Source organism: Tauraco erythrolophus, chromosome 11 (assembly GCF_009769465.1).
Source record: "Tauraco erythrolophus isolate bTauEry1 chromosome 11, bTauEry1.pri, whole genome shotgun sequence".
NCBI classification, from domain to species: Eukaryota; Metazoa; Chordata; class Aves; order Musophagiformes; family Musophagidae; genus Tauraco; species Tauraco erythrolophus.
The window spans coordinates 18,479,888-18,494,424 of NC_141475.1; the positions used below are offsets into that span (position 1 = coordinate 18,479,888).

At 43.4% G+C, this 14,537-nt stretch overlaps 1 protein-coding gene across 1 annotated transcript; it reads left to right on the forward strand.

The window, feature by feature from the left end:
* Positions 1-1,303: 1,303 nt before the first annotated feature.
* On the forward strand, positions 1,304-13,901 carry FYTTD1 (forty-two-three domain containing 1). Its single transcript, XM_086618279.1, has 9 exons — positions 1,304-1,466; positions 4,826-4,957; positions 7,966-8,111; positions 8,893-9,005; positions 9,838-9,934; positions 10,934-10,995; positions 11,860-11,934; positions 12,690-12,816; positions 13,648-13,901. Exons 1-9 carry the CDS (start codon positions 1,304-1,306, stop codon positions 13,741-13,743), a joined length of 1,011 nt encoding a protein of 336 aa, XP_086474405.1. The 3' UTR covers positions 13,744-13,901.
* Positions 13,902-14,537: the final 636 nt, after the last annotated feature.

The window sequence follows — 14,537 nt, forward strand, 5'->3', positions numbered from 1 at the left end:
GCGCGGCCCCGCCGCCGCCCGCCGCCGCGCCACCGTCACGTGGGGGCGAGCGCCCGCCCCGAATCGCCGCCGCCGCCACGAACTACAGCTCCCGGTATGCGCCGCGGCGGCCCGGCAGGCTCCGCGCGGCGGGGGGACTACAGCTTCCGCCATGCGCTGCGCCGGGCGCCCTGAGGGGCGTTTCGGCTCGGTTTCCTCCCCGTGAGCTCTGCGCGGCCCTCGGTGTCCTCCGCCTTCAGCGGAATGCCCCGTGAGTCAGCGCCGTGCGTGACTCGGCGAGCGCGGAGCCACCGGCTCTCCGCGGGGTTCTTGCCGGGCGCGGCTGCCGGCGCTGCCGCGGGGCGGCGAGGCGGACAGGCGGGCCGCGCTCCGGCCGCCGTCACCCCTACAGGGACGGGCGCACGGTGCGCGCCGTCGGCAAGCGCTGCCGTCGGACCCCCCGAGCGACACGCGGTGCGCAGCGCGCGGAGGCTGAGTTGCCGGCCGGGTTACCGTCAGCCCTCGGAGCAAAGTGCTTGCGCTGGAGCGCTTTCTGACCAAAAGCTGGAGAAGATAACAACTCTAAAAAGAACCCAAAGAAAGCAAAGCTTCAGTAGTCAAACTGTTGTGGTTTTAAGCACTGATTTTAAATCTGACATGGTATGTTGAAACAGGAACCTGGTTTGGACCCTGCTGTTTGACGTTTGGAGGCATAATTCTGTTAGAAACAGCCTGCGTTGGTTTAGCTGTTTAGAGAACAGGTTATTTTTCTTAATTGCACTGGGATTGCAGGCAAAGTCATCTCGTGTTCAGCTTCTCAGCTGAACACCCTGTTCCCCACCCAGCTCTCCGGCCAGCCCACGACTTCGTGCCCTGCGGCACAACTGCCCTGTCCCCCGGGCCACCGGCTGCATCGTACCCCGCCGCCACCACCACCGGCCCTGCTTCCCAGTGCCCCCCGACACTCTCCGGCCCCAAGCTCCCGTCTCCCCAGGCCGACGCGGCAGGGCAGCCCTCACCTTTCCCAAGGACACCCGCTGTCAGCTGTCCCTGGAGAAGCCAGGTGGGCTGCGGCAATGAAGGCGCCGCGGGGGCACGGGGCTGCGACGCCCCGGCGAGGCCGCCCCCACCGCCGCTGTACCTGCTCCTCCCCGCCGGCAGGGGGCAGCGCGCCAATTCCCGACCGGGAGAGGGCTGCAGGAGAAAGGCAGCTCCTGCTCGGCGCGGGCGTCCGCTCCCAGCGCGGTGGGGAGACTTCTGCGCATGCGCGAGCTGCCGACGCCGGCGGGCACGGCCGCGGTGCATGCGCGGCCACGCCCTGCGCATGCGCGCAGCCCGCTGGCTGAGGCGGCGAGGGGAGGCGGCGGTGGTCCTGCGGGCAGCCATGAGCGGGTTCGGGGCGGCGGCGCCGCTTTCAGGCTCCTCGGCTGCGGCGGGGGCCCGGAATGGCAGCAGCGACAGCCTGGAAAAGATCGATATGTCCCTGGGTGAGGAGAGAGGCGCGGGCCCGCCGCCGTGGGGAGGAGAGTGGGGGGCGCGGGCTGAACCAAGCGCTGCGGGGTGGGGGGTGGGCGGAACGAACCGGCGGGCACCGGCGCGGGCGGAACCAGCGCGGGGCGTAGGGAGGCGGCTACGCCGGGTCGGGCGGGGTAGGCGGGCGGAACCCTGCTGCAGCTGGAGCGAGGCCGGCTTCGGGGGCCTGCGGGCCCGTCGTGGTCGGGGCGGGAGGCGCGGCCTGGCTGCGGCCGCGGGAGCAGCGAGGCTCCCCCGGGCTGGGCCTGGGGAGGCGCTGTCCCTACCGAGGGAGCGCTCGGGTTCGGCGGGGTCGGTCCCCGTTGTTCCACGGGAGTGTTCGGAGCAGGACGAACACCGGGGTGCTGCGTGCGTTTGGCACCAGTCAGGCCCGCGCTGCTCGGGCCCTTTGCTGACAGCCCTGGGGAAGCGTCCCAGGGCTCGTAATTGCAGGGGCGGGAGTGGTTAGGTTGCTGCTGAGCCGGCCTTGCCTTTTTTTCTTCCCAGGTTTGGAAGTTGGTAATGACAAGTCTCCTTTGTAACTCCTCTGCAGTACTTTACCAGTCGGATCAAGCGCGATGTTGTCTCTACCACGTAGTTGCCTGTGACAATCTACACCTTTGTCCCCTGTCCTCCCATGGGTTGTGTGTGTGCTAGGAAGTTGCACAGCCTCATTACAGATCTGCAGTCTCTTGGGTGTATCTGAGAAACGGATGTCCATGCCAGATATATGTGTTTCAAAGAGGTATCTCAGGGTAGTTCTGTTCTGGTCCTGTGTGCTGAGTCCCCTTAACAGCTGGGGACACATTTGGTGTGTTCCTGGAGTACATCTTCAATTTAGTTTTATCAAAAAAAATTGGGTTTACATGCTCTGAGACTGCTCCATGACACTACCAGAGCATGGTAGATAGGTACTATCAGGAGACGTGCTTCAAAAAGTGAAATCGCAGTTTGATTCAAATGTTAACAGTAGACTCAGCCTTTGTGGACCACTTAAAATAAGAGGATTTGTACAATTTTTCCTTCTGTAAATCATCTGGTGGAGTTCTTTGTTTTGGCAACAGAGACAACTTGTGAAATGGTGTTTAGAGTTTGTCTGAACATGGAGTAGCATTTCAGCATTCATACAAATCTATTTTTACTTATAGTATAGCATACGGAATCTTTGTTTCCAAGGTTACGAAGATTAATAGAGTTATTGATTCTGAGTGGCCAGTTCTGTTTTCATATATTCTAATGTTTCTTACTTGGACAAATTAACCTTTCAGTTAACCGCTACTGCATGTCCTGGACGTTGACTAATAGCAGGTTGCAAAGGGCTGATGTGGTGTGATGGTGACGTTTTGTTTAAGAAGCTGTTAAGGGACACACCCACTCACATTTCCTTGCGAGGGTGACATTGCTTGAGAACAGCATCATCCATAGCTACTCTCCCCAAGTCAAAGCTGCATGGTGTGATGTAAGCAAAGATAAGATGCAGTCCCACACCTGTCGCGATGTCAAAAAAATCAACACAACATTAAGCTAGGAAACCTTAAGATCTAGATCTTAATGTTGAGTATTTTCTCATGTAGGAATAAAGATTAAACTTATTTTTGTTGCCAGTGTGTTACATGCAGCTCATCTGAAGCTAAGCCTCCAGTTTGATAATGTTCCCAGATTATTCTGCTGTTCTAGCTGTAGTTTTGATCCCATTCTCAGGCAAGATAGGAGAGTGCTTCAGTGTGTCTCAGCTAACAGATGTGTATGTCCCAGATATCCTTTATTTCCCCAATTAAGAGAATAGCTGAAACTTAAGTTCTTTTGTTTAAAAACTTGTAACCCTGTGTTAGCAACAGCTAACTTGCAAAAATGGGATCTAAGATGGAGTAGATGAACTATTATGCAAGGATCTGTGCTCTCTGAATGCAGTGGTTTTGTATCACAGGCACATAGGAATGGAAGCAGCCATTACACAGAATTACGTGTTCTGCTCTAACAATTTTGGAAGTTTTATTTTTTGTTGAACTTCACTTTATTAGTGATGCAAAGTTCAAATAATGCTCCTGGTTGAATATTGCTGTTGGCAGTGATCATTTCTGCTATTTTGGACCTGTATACAATTTTGAAGTGACTTTGGTTTCCTTTGTCACATAAAAAGGATAGTTTGGGAATCCTTCCTTTAGGGATGATCCCTTTGGTAAAGAAGATTCTATAGAAATCAAACCCTGAGTGACCTATATCAGTATTCCTTATCCTAAAATATTTTTTCTGAATATTCAGTCCTTTTTGCAGCAAAGTAAGCTGATTTTTCTCTTGGCTTTTTTTCAGCAGGATATAAAACATTGGAGAACAATGTTGCTTTTTTTTTTTTAATGTTGTTTTCTCTGTTTTACCCCATCCAAATCTGTTTGAACTCTGTTAAACATGGTAACCTATTCCCATCTCTCCCTGACTCAAAAAAGGGTGTCCACATGTTTACTGTAGATCCCTGTTGAAACATAATGTTTTTATCAGTTGTGCTCTTATGATCTAGATGTAATAAATGTAACTTGACGTTTTCCTTTATGGTGTTTTTCTAAACAAGCTGACAGTCAAATAAAAGCATGCCACATCCGTTGCTTTACTCTCATCTCGTGAGCCAGCTGCCTGATCGGTGCAGGAAGTCAAACTGGTGTGACATGATTTGCACTTGGCAGACCTGCTGTTTGCTTTTCATCAGTTCGTCTTGCACGTATTCTTAAACCAGTTAATAATTTGTTCAACATTATTTTCCTGGACAGTAGATAAGATCATTGCTTTGGATTGCAAATGCCTGGGGAGAGAAGTCTTGCTCGCTTTTTTCCCATCATCTCAACCTCAGTGGACATATGAAGATAACTGATAGGTTGAGTTCTCTCTGTGTGATTTTTTTTTTTTTTTTTTTTTTTTTTTTGTGTTAAGCGACTTAGGATGAAAGAACTAAGGCTTGAATTGACGTTTTTGTCTGGAATCTGCAAAGTCTGTTAGTGAGATGGGATTGCCTTCTTTTTAATGGTGTACAAAAACTAATGTGGTAATTCAGTTTTAAATTTCGTGCTGGGAAGAATGCCACGATCTTTCAAGTCTCTTGGATGTTCTGGACGTATGCAACTGCTTCTCTTTGACTAGGGAATTATATTATAAAGGAAGTACTGTAAAACCAACAGGGACTGGATATGTTTTAGAGATATTTCTGGAACCTTAACTTGTATGTGCTGGCTTTGCAAGATTAACTGGTCTGTTTCCCATGACTCCAACGTGCTAGGGTTTTTTCTTCAGAACTGGAACATGTCTGCAATGTGGCAAATCTTTCTCTTTTATTTTCTGCTTACAGATGATATAATTAAACTGAACAAGAAAGAAGAGAGAAAACAATATTCTCCCAAAATTAAAAGAGGGCTTCAGCAGAATCGAACTCGGCAGTTCAGGACACCAGGCTCCAAGTGGGGAATCCAACAGCAGAAAGGTGTGTGTGCTAAACATAATGCGGATTGTGCAATGTTTTTTTTCTGAGCTGAAATGTAACCTAATGAAAATGTGTGGATCGACATGGTCAATTCAGGTATCTTTCAAATAGTGTCACACACAGTTTTGATTATAATTCAGTTCTTTGTGATCCATTTATGTTTGATTTTGGTTCAGTATGAGAACAACAGTGACGTTTTTGGCCAACGAGGAGCATAGGCGCTTGAAGGACTCTCTTGACTCAAGGAAGGATTTGCTTTCTTTCTGATTTTTTTAAATTTCTTCTAATTTTTGAAATTGTGCTGATACTTTGTCCTGTCTCAGAGACGGATAGAAAGCGTGCTTATGCCAAAGGCTATATATTAGGAAATGTGGATGCCTTGCCAGAGCTTTGTGCAAAAGAGCTAGCGTATTTATATTTGCTAGGTAGAATTCTCCTAGTAGGCCTCTTCACAATAGCTGTTACTGTAGACTGTAGTGCTGCCTCTGGGATATGTAAATGAATAGTGCAGAGTGTCTGAGTCGGCTTTTCTTGTTAAGACCTTGGGATGCAAAGGAAGTACCATGTCAGCCGCCTTAAGCCAATGTTTTTACAGTGGAATACAAAAGTGAAGGAAGGAAAACTGCACAATAACAGCTTTACCGTGGATTCCCCGAGTAACTGTCAGGGTTTTTTTTGATACAGCAGGAGCCATATTTGAAAATGATTCACAGTTTTTAGTCCAAAACATGGCCAGCACCTGTTTGAAATATAGACTTATTTTGCTTATGTTTAATTTTGAAAAGTACCTTTTTAACACAGGATTATCAAAATATGGAAAAATACTGTCTAATCAGAAAGCCTTACCACCTCAGCCCAAGCTAATGAAGTGTTTAAGTTAATACATGCAACTGCTTGTTTAGTAGCGTTCATTTAAAACAAATGCCCATCTGTCTGTTGTATTCACAGTGATCCACGTTTCATCTTTGTCATTGCTTAATATTTCTTGTAGCAGCAGTTCGTACTTGGCATCCCAGACACAAACGTCTTTGGCGACCAGTGGGACGTCATGTTGCTCAGGGCTCTCAGGAATTTTGCTTTTTGTGCAGGCCCGCGTAGCAGTGCTACTTAATTTGTGCGTCTTGAGTAAATTGATGACAGTGCAGGAAAATATTTTACGTCAGTCATCCTCAAGTGTAAGAATATTTGTGTATGTGAAAGAGTAAGTGAATTTAAGCTGTAGATTATCCAACGTGTAGGCTTCTATTTATGACTGCAGTTGTGAAATGCAATTGTTTATGATCTAAAGGGCACAAAAGAAGCAAGTATTAGGATTTAGAATTTTTAGGAGGAACTCGAGCTGCAAACATAAAACTGTGAAAAAATATCTTGGCCGTTACTTTTCTCTCTTGGAACCTTCCCTCTTTGTCTGCCCTTGTTCTAGGAAAAAGCAAACTTTTTTTTTCAAAATTGCCAGATTCATGACATGTTGAAATGTTGTGAACAGCTTTAGCTGCTCCCTTCTATACAGCTCCACACGTTTTCTCTCATTGAAAGCAAACCTTGTTTATATTGGGTTTTGAGCAGAAGATATAATTAAATAGTTCTTCTGAGCATTTTAGTTATTAGTAGCTTATGACCAATAGATTTATTGCCACTCCGTTGCCATTGAAATTACTCTTGGTAAGTAGCAAATCCTCTGGTTTTTGTAGACGGCTACAGAAACCACAAATGATCAACAACATTCAGTTCCTTGCGGTTTTAGAATTGTCTGCCAAACTCTTTGGAAAGAAGAAAGGAACTTGAGCTGAGACTCTTTTCAGCTTTTGAGGGGAGAAGCAGAGAGAAGAGCATTGTCTATTTAGATAAAAGTTGTCCTTGGTGATACGCAGAATGCAACTGCACAAAACTTTGCACAGCCTGAGCTAACTTTGAGCTTGTAATTTATTTGAGCAGAGATTGGTCCAGAGACCTCATGAGGTCCCTTTCAGCCTTAGTGAGCTTGTTTCTCAGCTTTTCTGTTTGAAAAGAAGAGCATTTGCTAACCATCCACAAGATGTGGGCACAGAGCAGTTTCTCCATGGCAGATTTATCTAAGCTGGGTTCTGACCACGTGATGGCTCCTGTCTCATGAAGAAGCGCAGATTTATTGTCGATGCTGTGAAGTCAGATGTGTCAAAGCTAGATGTGTCTGTTGCTGTAGAGCTGACTGCTTACTCTTAAATTTATCTTGCGGTGTGAGGTTCTAGAGGGGATGATACTTGGGGATAAAACTGAAGCATGGTCTGTATTCATAGCGTGAAGCTAAATGTGTCCAGACAGGGTTAGCCAAACCCCTGTAACTGGAGATTTCAGATGTTTGTACTACAGACCTCAGGCTTAACAAGCCTTTTATATTTAAGGGCTGCTTTCAATTCTCAGTGTTGTCCAGACTGCCAGGCAGACTTCTAATTGAAAACACTTTAAATGTGATGTAATTCATATGCTGTTTAATATGGTTTTCTGGGCCAGTTGCTGTATTCTTTTTTTCTTAAGTCATGAATTGGGAACCACTGATCTAAATAAATAAGCTTTGAAGTTGCTTTCTTTTCTTTTCTTTAAATTAAACTGGTAATTTGAAGTTTGCTGAATGGGTGGGGAGCTGGTGGGTTTTTTTGTTTGGTTTGGTTTGGGTTTGTATTTTTCAAAACTTGACAAAGTTATGTTTTGGAGTATTTTGGTAGTTTTCTATGCCAGAATGACTCTTAATGTCCCCATAGACATGTCAAATAACAGATTTTCAACAGAAATTAATGCCATGAACTAGAGCACAACTGTGACCTATATGAGAAGCTGATTATTCTTGTGCTAGGGCTTGGGCCAGACCTGCTAAAATAACTGAATGACAAAATTGTCTTCAAGTGTAGTGATAACTTCTGCTCTAAGGCTTGGAGTGCACAGCCAAATAACTCGCGTCGCCTGCATAGCATCTTAAAGCATTAAGCTTTTTCTTTCAGTAAGAGTTGTTGAGCGCTTCATGCTTGTTGCAGGTTATGGTAAAAATCGTTTGGGACGCAGAAAGAAGATAGCGGGGAAGAAGCGTTCCTACGGAGTTGTAACTGGCTTGGCAGCCAAGAAGGCAGTGGGTGCACGCAAAGGAACTAGTTCTCTGAACAGACAGCCACTTAGCGAGAAGGTAATGAATGCAATTCCAGTGGTTCGTTTGAGAACAGATCGAAGGAATGAAGCACAGTGGCTCCAGAACTGTGCTGCTGAAATATAAAACAGAGACATTTGGTACAACCTTTTATGACATTGTTGATGTGTGAGCCGAGTTCTTGTTTGTTTCGAGGGGGCTAGTTAATGACTAGGTTTGAAAGTGTTTTTTAACACTTAATTGGGTTGCAAGTCATGAAAATTGATGTACAGAAGTATGTTCTGCGCAAGTATGGAGGTAGTTACTGTATTTTTACAAGAAAAGCTCACTTTTTAAGATTTCTTGTCTTTGCACTGCTTTGTTACGAACCAATTATTTAGCCAACATGCAAGTGTTAAGCATGTGCCTGTAACAGAACTGGAAGCTTTTGCAAAATACTTAACTCCTTCAGTAGGCTCCCTCTTCTGTACTCCTCCAGCGCATTGTTGCTTGCACCATCTCATTCAGTATTGTGGAATAGGGATTGCTTTTGGATGTGTGAGGAGGAGTATTTTTAAAGATGTGTGGAGCATGTGTTTTGTCATTTTAGGGAGATACAGTAATCAAAAAGTAACTGCTAAGCTCTGCTATTGCTTTTTTTCCCTAGTAATGAGGGGAATATAGAATTCATGAAAGTGTAGAAGATATTTTCAAATTATACTAGGCTGTGAGGGGTAGGCAAAGCCAAATGTATTCTATGTGCAGTTTGGAAATGGAAATGGAAGGAAAACTGTTCTAGTGTATACAGTATACATATATGCTAAATATATATTGTTTTAAGAACGCACAGCGGAATTATCCAGTTTTGAAAAAGAAAACAAACTTGCAGAGGCAATCTGAAATGCAGAGAAAACAAGCTCCAGCCCTCAGGAGACCTGCCCCTCTGAACAGAAGGTAAAATCCAAGTCTGCTTTCTGAAATCCTCTTGAACGGCTTCGCGTAGTGAGTCTTGTTTGACAGGACTGAGTCCAAGAGAAGACGATAGGTACTGGCCATAGTAATACGGTCAAGACCATCGTGTGTGAAGTTCTACCAATGTGGAAGCTGAGCATGGGACAAACGTGGTCTTGATACAAAGCCAGATATTTATTATCATGTAGAGCACTCAGGAAGTACTTCTTTTTGTGAGCACCTGGTATTCTACCTTCATTTAACTGGTAGGCAGCCTGTATGGAAATGGCCAACAGGGATTTCAGTAGCTTTGAAGCGACAGCCATAGTTTAGTGAACTTTCTAAATAAAACGCCTTTGTGGAAGCTGGTGCCATCTTCAGTTTCATGGAAGCTATTGCATGTTTTATTTGTGCTGGAATGAAATGTCTGCTATGAACTGCATCTTAGCTGGTCTCCGTAATGAAAATTTTCACTATGTGACTATTGTGGAAACTGTAAACAAACTTTATACATATCAAGACTGCTCCTTTTTTTTTTCCTTCTAATCAGCAGCGTTTGAAGTGCTGGAGGATACTGAGCAAAGTAAAAAGCAGAATTAATAACCATGCTGTCCTGTGATGTAGGAGTGCTAGGCTTCTATGTAACAGAAGTATGAGTAATGTGTTTAGTTCCTGGTAGATGAGAAGCTTATTGCAACCAAAATATTTAGCTTTAAAGAGGCACCATTGCACGTGTCCTTAGGGATGTATCAGGCAGTTTCTTGACTTTCGTAATGGTCTCTCTAGGATGTTGTCTGTGGAGCCCTCGATAACTATATTTTAATAAATATTACAGGAATAACGTGCCGTCTGCTTTTGCCAGAATTGGAAACAAACTAAATCAACAGAAAGACACTCGTCAAGCAACTTTCCTGTTTAGAAGAGGCCTGAAGGTAATAAAAATTACTGAAAACAACAACAAAATCATGCCACAGGTTCTAAGCTAACCTATAACACTGATACTAATGAATCAACATTGAATATCAGATCTGAGTGGAAACTTCAGGTGGACTGGGAAATCGGCACAGATTCTTCTAGGGAACTGTACTTGTCCTCTCTCAAGTTTTGCTTCCTGTTCCAGTGTAGCTGGACTGTTCAGAGGGGCATGGAACTTGTCTTAGTGTTTGAGGATAGTTAGAAGTTGTTCGTTTTCCTTTTAAATGCTAGAAAGCACTGTGCAGCTTTCAAAAGTTGGCTTCAGATGAAGGATAGAGTAGAAACGTTTTTAGAATCTGACTGGGGTTTTTTGTTGGGTTTTTTTGAGGTTGTTTATTCTGGTTATCTAAGTTATTGTTTTAGTTACTTAAGGATTTTTTAGTTGAGTAAGATCGAGAGAATAGAGTGTGCAGTGAATTATAAGTGATGTTTCGGTTTCCGTTTGTGCCCTCATTCTACGTCTGCCATCGTTGTGAATATAGGTAGCGGCTGTCTTTCATCTACATGGATTGCAGAACTACAGATGGGATCAGGAGAAGGAAAACCAAAACCAAAGTCCTTTAAAACAGCAGTGGGTCTTAGTAGATATACATATTGGATATTGTGTATGTTAACATTGGTCAGATTTGGAACTAGCCAGGTTTTTCTTGCTGGCCTGGTAACATTTTGGTGTATCTTGGTAAAAAGTGGATGTTTGCTGACTAGTCCTCAAAAATGTTTCCATGTCTTTACTCGTTCAGTTACTGTCATTGACAATTTTGTTTGTAATTTCTTTCCAAAGTCTTACAAAGGCAATAAGGATAGTTATCTTTGAAGTCCCTCTGAAAGTACAACCCCATTTGTGCAGAGTGTACAAACAGCTTGAAACTTCTAGTTTTGAACTTCTGTATTTCCAGCTGCTACAATAGGAATTGAAACAATATTCAAATCCAGTGTCTGTATTGATGTGTTTTCAGGTGCAGGCCCAAGTGCAGTCAACAGATGATCTTGATAATCAGACAGTAAAGAGAACTCGTCAGTAAGTATTTAATTTGGAAAACTTCAGTTTGGTTACTCATACCATTCATGTTTTAGCTCTGCCTTCCTGGCTATGATAATTGAATGCTGTGGACTTTTTTTTTTTCCCTTGTAGGCATATCAACTGAGTGACAGTGATCCTCCTCTTGTTCTCAGTTATTTCCTAAATTATCTTCTGATTTAACTGGAAGGAATTTGTTTGCATAAAACGCTTGCAGGAATCAGGGGGAAAGTGGTAGTTTTAGAGGATCGGACTAATCTCTGCCACTTATGAATACTGCATAGACTGGAAGAAAAATTCAAATGTTCAATGTTTTCCTGAGCTCTTGATGTAATATCCGTTTTATGTAATATACGCATAAGCCTATGAAACAGTTTGGAATTAAGCGAGGCAGGTCACAAGGTGGACTTTCAGCTGTCCCTGACGTGTTCTGCCCATATTGTTCTGTGCCTGCTAGGCTCTTTGACTTCTTTGTTGGTAACTCAACAGGCTGAGTAAAGCAGCGTGTGCCACAGATCTGCAGTCAAAACCTCTTTGATTTGCTGTGAGGACCGTTTGGCCCCATCTGTGGCAAGGAAGCTGAATGTTTTAAAAAAGTGAACATTTCAGTCCGTGCTGTAGTTCTGGTGCACCTTGCCAGCATGTGATCAGCACTCACCTGAATAGATTTAGATAATGTAAAGGTACAAGAATCAATAGCTGAGCTTCTTGTAGATTGTTTGACTGCATGTAGTCTCCGTACTGGCCTGTATTCTGAAAGCTTTTACGTTCTTTACTAGCCAGTGTTTTGGACATACTTCTATAGATACTCTGACTGAAATTTCTGCAATGATTTTGTAAGTGATTTCTGTATTTTCAAACTAGATGGCGAACTTCCACCACCAGTGGAGGGATTCTGACTGTGTCCATTGATAACCCAGGAGCAATCATAACCCCAATGTGAGTTTTCAAAAAAGTTATGAAGTGTTCTTGATGTAACTGAAATCGCTGTTCTGAGCCATTTAGCAAGTTCCTTGCAGATAGTGTTTCAGGTGACCTCAAGTTCACAGCTTCTTGTGAAGACTTCTAAATCTGACCCCTTTCTGAGTGTTTCTGAGCTTGATGTGGTGTATAGAGTTGAAGAGTGGTGGGCTGGTAGATTTCACCTTGTCTGCCTCCCAAATCAGACCATATTGCAGTTGTTTTCCTGCCCTGAATGAAAATGAATGAGCGTTTAGTTGACGAGTGATGGTAATAGTTCCTCCCTGATTCAGAAAGATACTGCTAGAGTTGTGCTTAAAGAAAGCGCTTCTGTATTTGTCTTTGGAAGTTGATGGTGCTGTTGTCTTATGAGGTGGTTTGTTTTAAAAATCTCTTTAATAGCTTTTTTCATAAGTAACACTTTATCTGTGAGGAATACTGTACCGAATTTTATTTATTATGGGAATAATTAACTGCAAATTATGTGTTTGTCAGTAGGATTGAGAGATCAAAGATAAGGTCACTTCCTGTCAGGACACTTGCTGTCTGATAACAATAAGAAATGCTACCGTTTTATATTTCTGCCTGACTTACCTTCTTGAATTTGTGCCCTCCGGCTATTCGGCCAGCCTGATCAAATGACTCGATGAAAAACTCGTACCTCTATCAATATTAAGGCATTGTTCCATAGAATGCCTGTTTGCTCTGTCCCTTGTAACATTCTTCTTTCACAGTTCCCAGAAATTACGATTAACTCGTATGCCTGTGCCACCATTTCTGATGAAGAGGGACCAATCTGAAGAGAAGAAGATTCCCAAAGGAGTTCCATTGCAGTTTGATATTAATAGTGTTGGAAAACAGGTAAATGCAATTTCTTTCCTTAACTATGGAAGTAGTTTCAAGACAGATAAAAGTCAGTGAGCCAGACATTTTCCTCCTAGACTCACTAGTGACAGAAAGAGGGAACTGGTGACTATCCCCTTCCAGTTCTTCCACTAATTTGCTATGTAACTTCAAGCAAGTAACTAAACTCACTGTTCCTGTTCCTCTAGCTCATGTCTTGCAAGCTGACATGCTTTAAATGGGATTTAAAACGTTGAATATTTCTAAAAGCCTTCTGGTGTTCCTGCTGTGCTTGAATCAGCAACTGTGCGTAATTCAGGGATGAGCTGCTTTCAGTTGTGTAACCTGCATGGAACTCTGACAGCTGAATTTATAAGGCAACTTTTGCTATGCATCTAGGAAAAAAAAACCTAAATGTGGTAACGTTAGTAAAGCCTTGAAACTTTTCACAGGTTTCATGAAGACAGGTGATGTGGTACAGCAATCTTAGTGCTGTCATTGAAGGAATTCTTACAGGAAGATGGGTGTAGTGAAAGTTCCTTTTTTCAGTTTGTCTGTCCTCAGTTTAACTTACGATATTTTGAGTACACTTTCAGTCTTGACATTGTGTACCATTTGTTCTGGATGAATTCTGAGAAATGCTAGCTCTTGATGTATAGTTCAATCTGATTTTTAAGTGGTGCAGGAAATGATGAAATCAAATTTTTATTTTTTTTTTAGTCTTAAGTGAAGCAATTAAGAAGTCAATTGATGATACACAATGAAGAAAAAATTATTCTTGTTTCCATTACTCTGATGAAATTAACCTAACATCTTTTACGTTTGTGGGGAAATGACTTTATTTTTCAGACGGGGATGACATTGAACGAACGCTTTGGGATCCTGAAGGAGCAAAGAACAGCACTGTCTCAGAACAAAGGAAGCCGGTTTGTAACAGTGGGCTAACCTGACAGATGGACTCAAGCACTGATCCCACCTACCTAAGAAACGGCAATAGAAGTGGGCAGAAGAATAGAGCATACATCACTGAAATTCTCCAGACTTCTTGCTAAGATGGTGGCAGAGCTATCTGTCTTTATTACTTTTACTTTGAATGGTAAAAGACACGAAAAGGGAGGAAAGTGGGAAAACCGGACCGCTGGAGTGGCACCATCACCTGGTTGGAAAAGATTCTGTTGCCCAGCTGATGACAAACACTGATTTTGGTTCATCTTGGAACCAAAACACAACCACAAATTTTAAAAGTTGGGGTTTTTGTGTCTAGGAGTGCTCAGTATCTGTTTTTTGACCCCTCTGTAATGGTAAAGATTGTGTAAGCGTTTCATTGCAAACCCCATTTCAGGGTTTTTTAGGGACTGCCTATGAACTTTCCTTTGGACTGCAGTTTGGCACAGAGCCTCAGTCCATGAATACTTCGGTAGTGATGTAGCGGCGTTTTTCATGGGAGCATTGGTTTTACTTCTTTGTGCTTTTGAAGTCCATTTTTTTCCTTTCTTGAAAACTAAATGTTTTGCATCCTCACTTTCACAAACAAAACTGTTAGCTGAGACCCAAAACATGTAATTTGGATGGAAACTATTCTACTCTTATCCTTAAAAGTAGTCCAGATCATATTGGAGGAACACTGCGCAGGCAGTATGAGAGTAATTTGTATTACAAATAGCTGAAGTTCATCATCCTCCTCTGTAAATGGGGTATGTCTGTCTCATTTTTTTTCTTAAACTTTTACTTTCTTTTTT

Bases quoted from the DNA above. Each gene is read 5' to 3' on its own strand.
- FYTTD1 (XM_086618279.1), top strand. From the start codon at position 1,304: ATGCGCGCAGCCCGCTGGCTGAGGCGGCGAGGGGAGGCGGCGGTGGTC. The intron at 4,958-7,965 runs GTGTGTGTGCTA...TGCTTGTTGCAG, and splicing joins GGGAATCCAACAGCAGAAAG to GTTATGGTAAAAATCGTTTG. The intron at 9,935-10,933 runs GTAATAAAAATT...ATGTGTTTTCAG, and splicing joins TGTTTAGAAGAGGCCTGAAG to GTGCAGGCCCAAGTGCAGTC.